The sequence below is a fragment of the Anomaloglossus baeobatrachus genome, chromosome 12, assembly GCF_048569485.1.
Source record: "Anomaloglossus baeobatrachus isolate aAnoBae1 chromosome 12, aAnoBae1.hap1, whole genome shotgun sequence".
In the NCBI taxonomy this organism is placed as follows: Eukaryota; Metazoa; Chordata; class Amphibia; order Anura; family Aromobatidae; genus Anomaloglossus; species Anomaloglossus baeobatrachus.
In genome coordinates, this window is record NC_134364.1 from 92,137,950 (window position 1) to 92,149,589 (window position 11,640).

Genomic DNA, 11,640 nt, shown 5'->3' on the forward strand with positions numbered 1-11,640 from the left:
CTACCTTTGCGCAAGATCAATCTTCCTACCTGAATGCTCATCTATCAAGTCGCCAAGGCTCGAAGTTGAGTTGAAGGCTGTTAAAAAAAATGATTATTATAAAGTTCAGCTCACCATCATTGTAGTCCCACTCCTGTTTGGTGCTCGGACATTGGCTCCACCACAGACGAGATAAGATGCACAAATAGTAGAAGATATCTGGCTCTACAAACAGGTGCTTCTTTATTGGAATAAGATTATATACAGGACAGCAAGTACCAATCAAAGGGCGTATTTGATTGTTACTTGATGTTTTGTACATAATCTTATTCCAATAAAGAAGCAACTGTTTGTAAAGATGATCATCTTTTACTAATTGTGCTTCCTATGCCTATCTATGTATCTTTCATGGCAACAGACCACAAAAAAACTGGAGTCATGTCTTAGTTCCATTTGCCCCTCTTATTGTACATTAGTAGTAAAATGAAGGCAGTAACATATGACTGTAGAACCAGACCACACACAATGATTATTTGTAGCCTGTAACTATGGAAACACGTAGGGCATCAAAGAAGCTTTGAACACAAATTGGTAGAGTATTTTAGTGGTTAAAAAGGTTGTCTGATACTTTAACATTGATGACCTATCTTTTGGTTAGGTCATCAATGTCTGATCGGTGAGGGTGATTAACCCGGTACCCAAACCAATCAGTTGTTCTCGATGCCACTGCTGGCACAGTCAATTCTGTAGGGGCTACTGCATTTCCGCCTCCTATTGGAATCGATAGGGTGCTGATATGCAGTACCTGGCCGCAGTCAGTATTTGATCGACCGAGCTGTGCAGCGCTGAGTATATTGGTGGAGGTGCTGAGTGTCTCACCCTCATTGATCAGACGTTGATGACCTATCTTAATGACAGCTCATCAGTGTTAAGGCCATGTCTCACTAAGCAACATCGCTGCTAAGGCACGACTTTTGTGACGTAACAGCGATGTTGCTAGCGATGTTGCTGTGTGTGACATCCAGCAACAACCTGGCCCTGCTGTGAGGTCGCTGGTTGTTGCTGAATGTCCTGGACCATTTTTTAGTTGTTGCTGTCCCGCTGTGAAGCACAGATCGCTGTGTGTGACAGCGACAGAGCAACAACTGAATGTGCAGTGAGCAGGAGCCGGCTTCTGCGGATGCTGGTAACCAATGTAAATATCAGGTAACCAAAAAGCCCTTTCCTTGGTTACCCGATATTTACCTTCGTTACCAGCGTCCGCCGCTCTCATGCTGTCAGTGCCGGCTCCCTGCTCCCTGCACACATAGCCAGACTAACCCGATGTGTAGTCTGGCTAGGAGTGCAGGGAGCCAGCGCTAAGCGGTGTGCGCTGGTAACCAAGGTAAATATCGGGTTGGTTACCCGATATTTACCTTAGTTACCAAGCGCAGCATCGCTTCCACGCGTCGCTGCTGGCAGGGGGGCTGGTCACTGGTTGCTGGTGAGATCTGCCTGTTTGACAGCTCACCAGCAACCCGTGTAGCGACGCTCCAGCGATCCCTGCCATTTCAGGTTGCTGGTGGGATCGCTGGAGCGTCGCTTAGTGTGATGGTACCTTTAAAGTCCTGGACAACCCCTTTAATTATGCTCAATGATAACATAGTCTAGACTTGTACTCAACTTAATCTGTTAGTTTCATGTCAAGTACACAGATTCAGCGCCACAGCAGTTGGACTTTCTCAAAGTAGTTGTAGTAGGAACATAATATAAAATACAAGTATTTCTGAATGATTCCCTTTTTGTTTGCTCTTTTTGTATTCTCAATGCTCCCAAGTATTCAGTTGTTTATTTTTTTAAATCAACCATAACTTTCCTGAGATATAGACCTTGTTATGTAATTTTTATAGTGTTTACAAATCGAGTGTGGCTCACAGGATCCTTGGTGGCATCTTTTTAGGCTCCTCTGCGCAATTATCCTGTGAGACACCCCTTTGGTAAAGACTTTAAATTCTTGATATTTCTGGAACTGTATGGCTGATTTAAAAAAAAAAAAAAAAGCAAACAAAAAAAATAATACTCAGGGGGAGCAGGGAGAATAAAATAATAACAGAAACCAGACACTTCTGATCTGGTGACAGGTCCTTTTTAAAAGATTTGGACATGTCATGGCTGTGTAATAAACCTATTGTTGCTCTGATATATAAGTGGCAATGACAATCAAGTACCAAGCAGAGCCAAAACCCCTTCATTTTACCAATAAACAGTAATCCCAGGGGTTCGACCCCCTATGGTCAAACATTAATGTACTATCCTGAATAGAGGATATCAATTCTTAAATCCATTGAAGCAGTATCTACCTAAGATCACATGAAATTTGTATAAAAAAAACTGTGAAAAATGTTTAGTTCTAAAAAATGTTTTGTGAAAAATCAATCTGTAAAAAAATGTATATATTCAAACTCATTAAAGGAGATTTTTAAGTGAGTGCCTTACCTACACAGTACCATGACAATCGATATATATTAGAAATGGCAGGTGTCTACAATTAGTCCGATTCCTATTTCAGTCCCACAAGACAGTGATTGACGGTGCACGTAAAATATGGGGCTCATTAAAATGATTTCTTTCACTTTTTACATTATTTCAGAAAAAGATCATAATTCACAACACTCAACTCGGATCCATCACATCTATTAGACTTAAATCCACAACAAAATTAACACAAAAAATGTTGGATTTTCACACCGGGGCTGTGAGCTGAGAGCAGTCGGAAAGGTCCTTCCAACCATCTGTGGAGCTACGCTCTCAGAATACGGAAAGCAGACTTTTGTGAGCAATACCCCCTCCTACAGGAAAAATCCAAGCTGCCATGAAATATTAAAGAAGGAATAGATAAAACAGAATTGTCTTTCCAATCTTTTCTTTTTTTTACTTTATTTTTCTTAATTTTTCAAATTTTCCGTTAGAAAGGAATATATTAAATAAATTCCTCAGAGGCAGAATAGATTTTTTTTTTTACATACATTGCATAGTTCAGTTGTCATATTTTTGCTCAAACTATTTTTTTCCACATACAATTTTAGACTATCTTTTTGTAATTTTATTGTAATAGATGGCTTAATTCTGTGAATAAAATTAAGTAAAACGCGATAAAAAGAAAAATTACATAATTCTCAGCATTCAAGTTTTTTGGAACAATTAATAAAAGTAGTGCTAATTAGTTTTTACTGTCTTATTAGGCACTAATTAAAATATTTGACTACTAATTGAAAAATATAATAGTATTTTTTAATTTTAGAAATTTTCTGTTTGTAATCTGAGCATGAAATATTAATCATACAGTCATGAAAAATGCACAAATGGATAATAATGTACATTTATTTCTGTAAACGCATTACATACAAGGCCAATGTTACACTCTAATGTATTGTTTTAATTACCAGGATATTAATTAGCAGCATATTTAGAAATATCATGGTAACAATTAGTCCCAGTATAATCAGTTGAAGTGTTACAGCTGTTACCTTTTTTTTTTCCCCTTTTTTACATTTTTATAGTTCTATTTAATTTTTTATTTTATTTTTACATATATTTTTTTTAACAGTAGATTACATTTTTGGGGTCATTTTTTTATTCAATTTAACATATGTATTTTTAACATGACATTGATTTACATATATTTTTTCAATTTTTATTTTTACACATGTATTTTTTTAACATTTCATTGATTCTTTTTATTTATTTTTTTTGCAGTTTATTTTATATATGCATTTTTTGATCATTACATTGATTTTTAGACTTTTTTTAATTTTAACGTTTACATTTTTTTTTTTAAACATCTTTTTATTGAATTTTAACCGAATTTCTTTTACAATCTGCTCTTATACAAAGAGCATTCCATTGATCGTTTACATTTTTACATTACATAGATCTTTTCTATTTTTTTTACAAATGTATTTATTTCCTTTTTTATATTTTTTTATTTTTTTATATAGCTATTGTTTTAACATTACTTTACATCTTTCTGTCTTTTTTTACATTTTAAAAATTTTTTTTATGATCACACTGAATCTATAGATTTTTTAATATATTTTTACACATGTATTTTTTAACATTACATTCATGTTTACTTTTCCTTCAGTTTTTTTTCTACATGTGTTTTTATTTAATATTACAATGATTTTTTCGAAATGTTTGCAATTTTTTATGTTTACATGTTTTGTTTAATGTTAGATTCAATGACATTTCATTTTTATATTTATTTTATTAATACATATGTAATTTTTAAAATCACATTTATTTTTTATTTTAATTTTTTTTCAATTTTCACATGTTTTTTTAACCTTTCATTGAATTATATTGAATTATAATTATCTATTTTTGTTTGTTTATGGCTTATTTTTCCCATTACTTTCAATTCCATCAAAGGATTAATATTCTTCATGTGGTGTTTTTTTTTTTACTTTTCATTGAATTATATTGAATTATCATTATTTTTTTTAACTTTATGGGGGTTGTTTTACATTACATTGAATTCTACTGAATTATTAATATTTTATCATATATAATTTACATCATATATTACATTTTGATTATTTTTTTTTTAACTTTGTTTTTTTTTACATTACATTGAATTATATTAGATTATTAATCCTTTTTAGCATTTTTTTTTACATTACATGGAATTACAAAAATGACTATTTTTCCATATGTTTGTTTATAGCATCACATAGAATGTTTTGCATTTTTTGCATGTTTAATAAAATATATATATATACACGGTATATATATATATATATATATATGTATATATATATTTCAATTTGCTCCATAATGGATATCATATCATATAAATATGTGTTAATTGAATGTATAATATAGTAATAAATGTGGGTATAAAATATGAAACTAAAGACAAAGATGTATTTCAAATGTAAACAAAAATAAAAAAAATACAATTTTAGATTAAAAAATTGGGAGATAACAAATAGATTTAAGTTTTAAATTTTCAGAACAATCAATGTAATATATAAAAAAATAAAAGAACGATAAAAATGTAATTTATTATAATAAATTACATTTATATGTTATAATATAAAAAATATAGAAAAATACTAACCCCTCCCTTCTTTTTGTTCCTCACAGTACCCAATATAATATTATCTCCTCTTTGTAAGAATATATTCTCCCACTTGACACATTTAATGTATGTACAGTTTGTAGAGTTCTGACCTCATATCTGGCACTAGTTATCTGAAACACTTACTAATAATTTCCATCTGTCTCTTCAGGTTTTCAAGTCCCTGAAATAGAATTTTATAGAGCAATGAAAAAAGACCACACATGTTTCTCGCAAACTGAAAATAGCTCACACTATTTGCCGGAGTGTAGGTTTTTATTATTTATCTCTAAAACAAAAATAAATAAATTGTAATTTATTTTCATTTTATTTCATTTTTAGATACTTTTTTTTGTGTATGATATAAAAAATAAAAACAAAAGCAATTTTTTTATATTTCTTATATAAATCTTAGAACTTTCTATAGAAAGAACATAATACTAAAAAAAAACACTGAAACAATTGCATAAAAAGAGAATAAAAAGCTTCCCATTCGTTTTCAGAATAATCTTTTATGTTCTATATTGATTTTTTTTTAGATAATTTTTTCCCACTTTTTGAAAAAGACCTGGAGGGGGTGGTGGGACAAAGGGCATGCCACTTCTTTAAAGAGGATCCTAATGGAATGCGTTCCAAAAAAACACTTCTCTATCTTTAGGGGAATAAAAATATATATTCCAAAACTCTTTAAAAATGCTTCAGATAACCAAACAAAAAAACATTTTCAACAACTTTTCAAAAAATTATTCGGGGGGAAATGTATTTTATAAAAAAAATGCTCTAGAAAAAAACCTTAAAAATTCTTTAAAAAAAATGCTTCAGGGAAAACCCCCTTTTTCAAAAATTCTTAAAAATACTTCAAGTAAAAAAAACCCCAATAAAATACATTTTCAACAACTGTTTACAAAATGATTCAGGGAAAAAACCTTTTTCGAATATTTAAAAAAGAATGTCTTGGGGAAAAAAACTTTTTTAAAAGTCTTCTAAAAATGCTTCAGGTAAAAAAAAAATGTTTTCAACAACTCTTCATAAAATGATTCAGGGAAGAAAAAAAAACTTAAAAAAACTCTTCAAAAAATGCTTCAGGGAAAGAAAGTTCAAGTCTTCAAAAAATGTTTCAGTGAAAACAATTTTCAGAAGTTTTAAACAATTCTTAAAAAAATTATTCAAAGGCAATAAAAACTTTTATGAATAGTTTCATAAACTCTTTAAACAATGCTTCAGGCACAAAAAAAAAAAAAGAAATACTAACGTTTTCAAGAATTCTTCAAATATTTGTGCCGTAAAAGAAACACTGAAGGCATTTAAAAATTTTTGTCTTTTCGACCATGTCAAAAAAGTATTTTTTGCCAATGTCAATTTCCCAAAAATACATATATATATATATATATATATATATATATATATATATATATATATATATATATATATATATATATTTGTTTTTATTACTTATCACAATTTTTCCCAAATTAACTTGTTAGCTTTAAATCTTTAGCTATTAATCTTTCCCTCCTCTCCCTAAAAAGTGTAGATTGTAATCTCGTGTGGATGGGATTTTCCTTTCATTCATCTTGATTCCTAAAGTTCTCATACATCTTTTAATTATCTGTTATAATGTAAATGTTCGAAATTGAACGCAAATTTCTTTTTTTTTTTTCGTTTTCTTTATTGCTGATTTGCAAGGTGGGAAACTTTTAATCTACTGGTCCAAGATCCTGATCTGAACATAAACTGTGTAAAAAATTATTTTCTATCCTAAAGATTGAGCATTTGCTTTAAATCAGAGCCACGGAAAAAAAGGCAATTTTACAAATATTTTTGAAATATTTGTATTTTTTTGTCGGATTTTCATTAAAGGATAAAATGCCTCCCATACATGAAGGAATACATCATGGCGTAACATGAACGTCATCTTATCTCCTGTATGTGGACTCGGACCTTTCTGTCAATCATATTTTTAGCATGGAATCTCCTCAAAAAGCTAAAAAAAAAAACCCCTAAAGCTATATTTGTATAGATTCCATCTTTATGCTTTATAGATAAGGAAATATCTATTTATGGACTGTACAGCAAGTGCCTAGTAACACTTTTTCTGGCTATTTCTAAAAAAAGGAAACTTATAGAGAATGTGTCTAGATATAATCCTCCATAGATTTCATCATATCTGACTATAAAAATAGTGATGGAAACCACCAAGAAATCTTCCTGATCCTCTTATCACATGTAAACCTGACATTACTGAGCCACATATCTATCTATCTGTTTATCTATCTATCTATCTATCTATCTATTAATTTATCCCTCTAACTATCCCTCTATCTATCATCATATTTGTCTATCCTCATATCTATCTTTCTATTATCTATCTATCTATCTATCTATCTATCCATCTATTTATTTATCCCTCTAACTACCCCTCTATCTATCATCATATTTATCTATCCTCATATCTATGTATCTATTATCTATCTATCTAGCTAGCTATTTAGCTATCTACTAAATTCAAAGAAGCTTTATTCTCAGGACTAAATACAAATTAGTTTTGCCAAAGCAAGTATAAAATATGGATAGGGATTGTGGGGATGATGGGTAGGGACTGTAGGGGGGGTACATCTAGGATGGGGGCTATGGAAGTCCATGGCTTATCATAGTTCTCTTTCTCGAAGTCTCTGACATTCGCTCACATACCGCGCTGCTATCTCCACTGTGCTCTCTTCTTGACCCAGCAGGATATATGTTTTCTCTTCCTCATTCATGGAGCTGAAATCTGGGAAGAGATTAGAGTTTCCTGAAGTGTGTCCCTTACTGCTGAGTATTTGGTGCAGTGTAGCAGGTCTCATCCCCCAGATTACAGTGTGAACACAGTCTGTCTTCCTTAGGTTTGTAGCTCTCTCTGTGTTGGCTGGATTTGATGGACGCACTAAGGGCATTGAGTCTGTACCAACTCAGGATCCGGCAGTCTCTGGGGTCTGGAAGTTTCTCCAGATATTGGGCCGGCCTGTAGTCTCTCTGTAGACCCTGGTACATGGTCAGTTTCTGTGAGGTGATGATATCGTTCCTCCAGTCACTGACGTACCTCTCCTGGCCCTCGTCTACCATCTTCCTGATTCTGGCTTTTGTCAGGCTGTTATGATTGGTCATTTTGTCCAGTTGGGTCTGGGTGAGTTGTTCCGGGGGTCCTGGTTCATCTGGACCACCTATCTGTATCAGGGCTTTATGGAGATTGGAGCTTGGATTTCAGTAGGTGACCCCAGAATGAGATTGCCCTCTTCAGAACTGCTAGGTGTAGAAGGAATGTGCCCAGCTCGGCCCAACAGGCACTGTTGGAGGTGTCCGATGGACCTGAAGAAGGGGCTTATAGAATTCCAGGTGGAATATTTGTGTTGGGCTGCAATCTTACCTTGACAAATCTAGGTAAGTGTCAGGGTCTCACACTTCGCTGCCATACAAGAGGATTTGGGCGATGATGGAATTGAAGATTTTTAGCCAGACCCTCACTGTAGGCGTCAGATGATATTTTCCTTTGGATGGAATGGAAGGCCTTGTTTTTCAGGGTGATTTTCCAGGCCCAGTTAAGTATATTTGTCTGTTCCTGTAAGAGCACAGTTCTTTCGACCAAATGAATGGTGCTGGTCGGATCTTGGCTTTCTCTGTCCGTCGATCCGTCCATCTATCTTATATCTTATTTGAGTTCCCCTTTATCTGTAGAGAAATTACCCCTGGACGTGTCTGTTAATCCGACATTGTCCTTTTTGTAGCTCCAGAATGCAGTTCTGTGGCTCCATGCACTGATGTCTATAGATAAGTAATGCATCCTGCACTCTATTCTATAAGGTATTTATGTAAGTTGTGAGATTCCCCTTTACCCAGATTAATAATTGCATTTTAATTATAAGGCTAAAGAGGAAAAATTTAATAAACCAGTAGAGAAATGTAGAAACTCTCACTCTGCAGCAGATCCACCACAATGAGCGCAGAGCACTGCAGAGCTTACTGCAGGGGAACCACAGCACATGTGTGAGGCACAACTGCCATCTGGTGGTCAGACTGAGGAATTGCAGCAACTGCCATCTGGTGGTCAGACTGAAGAATTCCAGCAACTGCCATCTGGTGGTCAGACGGAGGAATTGCAGCAACTGCCATCTGGTGGTCAGACTGAGGAATTGCAGCATATGCCATCTGGTGGTCAGACTGAGGAATTGCAGCATCTGCCATCTGGTGGTCAGACATGGGAACTGAAGCGTCATACAGGAAGAAAAAAAAAATCCAGAAATTAGCACAACTAGTCCATTCCTTTACCCATCACATTGTATTATATAATTTCTTCACTGTGATGAGGAACTTTAAATCACTATGGGGGGAAATTGCATTGCCATAACATAGGGAAGAGCAACGTCTTATACATTCCTCCTGAAGCCAGGTGCATCATGGGAGCTGTGGTTCAGCTTGGTGCAACAATTCAACTACATTTCCCATCATGCAATGGGGTTTCCTGGTCATGGCTGCAAGGACGCTGCTGTCTGCAGTGTGTTGTGAGCAGTAAGTGGGGGCTGATTGGGTGGGCTCTGCATTAAGTCATGGAAAGCTGGAGTATGCAGAGTAATGTTTATGACAGCGGCTCTCTGGTAGCACAGCTGCTTGTGTAGTAAATGAATTGGCTGACACCCCTTTATTCCTTTTATTCATCTTCCAAAGGGACCTACATTAATTACACAAATTTGGTTAATTTGCTCTAAGAGCCCCCTTTTATTTTTTCTGCTATAGGTTTCCCATTTTGCACCCCGTTGTAGCGCCTCAGCTAATGGAGTCCCCATAGTATATTCTCCTGAAGGATCCCCTTTTAGCACCCTGTGCATTAGGACCTTCCTTTAGCACTCCAGCCATAGGACCCTCATGTGTTGAAGGAAACCCCTTTATTTGATTTGCCAAATTAACCTCTTTTAGAGCCGTTGCCATAGATTTCCATGCACTTTCTCTGCCAAGTAGCCACTGAATCTTCCAAAATAGCTCCACCTTTAGCACCTCCATCCAAGGATCTCCCTTTAATTCCTTTATCTTCAGTTGTAGCAACTGTTCTTAGGTTTCTTGACTTAGGTATGTGCAGTGCCTGGGCCCAAAATGCCCCCTTTAGATGTAATAATTAGTAACTGCCCTAGTGCCCCCTTACTCTCTAAGAGTCAGGTTGGTGTCCCCATTAGAACACATTGATTACCTGCAGATATCTTCTGATATATTTTCTGGCGAATATCTGCCACAGAAACGTCAGACACGTGGTGTCAGAGCTTGTGATATGCAGCGTATGTTTGTTGTGTGAGCCTCCTTTTCATATTTTATCCATATCTAAACACTTACCTCGTCTTCACCCTTTCCTCGGTTTCAGCTGATGCTCCCTGCACGGTTTCTCCGATCTTGCACACGTTTTCCTTCAGCTACCGTGACATCAAGGTATTCAGGATCCCAAAACATGGAAAAGCCCGTGGAGACATCAATCAGGGCCAAACTGAGTCAGAACCTAGAACCCTGCCACCTAGAGGTGCATAATGAGAGCTACATGCATGCTGTGCCCGCTGAATCAGAAACTCACTTTAAAGTGGTGGTGGTATCTGATGCTTTCAGAGGGAAGTCACTCATTCAGCGCCACAGACTTGTCAACGATTTGCTGAAAGATGAATTAGCCGGACCTGTTCACGCCCTGTCTATTCAGGCCAAGACCCCGCAACAATGGGAAGAAAACCCCACCATTAACGAAAGCCCTGGATGTATGGGGGGGTCAAAACATGATCCCCAGATGGGCAAGAAGCTGAGCTCTCAAGTGTAGACCCAAGGTAGAGAAGTATGATGACCCCTCCAGCCAACGCAGAACCTGAGGACCACGGAACCTCTTGTGAAGATTTTTTTTTGCTTTTTTAAGTATTATATTGTACATTCAGTTATTCAGTATTATCTGTAGGTAGTTTGCAAAAAAAATAAATTAAAACCTCAAAACGTTTCCTTACTGTATTTTTTTAATTACTATTATTGGATTGATGGCAAATCCAGGGGGAGAAATAAGAGTAGTTTGAGCTATTCAAAGATGTTTAATCTGTATGAAATTACTTTTTGGGCTTTCACAATTAATATCATGTTTACTGTATAATAAATTATTCGTTATGACTGACTACTATGTCAACTGCCTTGAAACATGGTGCAGGTAAAAGTGTGTAGAATATTTTATTGTTGTTTTTTTTTTAATAGTTTTACTATTTAAAGGGGGTAGTCTGGTTTAGAAAATGTATGTAATAAAACATCCCCAAGACCTCATTCATAGAAATAAAAATTGCCAATGCTGAGATCTAATATTTTTCTATCAGGAAATACACATGAGAGTAGGGGCCTGAAGCACTGATGACAACCAGGGTGCCGCTGGGAAATATAGATTGAGTAGATAAGAATAGGACCGCTCATTAAGCTCCTTTCAACTGGATGTCCACAGCGGCAGATGAATATGAAAAAAAAGACCAGAAAGCTTATGTTTTAGCCTGTATATTAACCACTTCACGTCCATTGACATACCTATA

At 35.1% G+C, this 11,640-nt stretch overlaps 1 protein-coding gene across 1 annotated transcript; it reads left to right on the plus strand.

Annotated features, from left to right (window-relative positions):
* The first annotated feature begins 9,539 nt into the window (after positions 1–9,539).
* BOLA1 (bolA family member 1) lies at positions 9,540–11,072 on the plus strand. Its single transcript, XM_075329893.1, has 2 exons — positions 9,540–9,622; positions 10,464–11,072. The coding sequence occupies exon 2, from the start codon at positions 10,467–10,469 to the stop codon at positions 10,899–10,901; it is 435 nt and encodes a 144-aa protein (XP_075186008.1). The 5' UTR covers positions 9,540–9,622; positions 10,464–10,466; the 3' UTR covers positions 10,902–11,072.
* Positions 11,073–11,640: the final 568 nt, after the last annotated feature.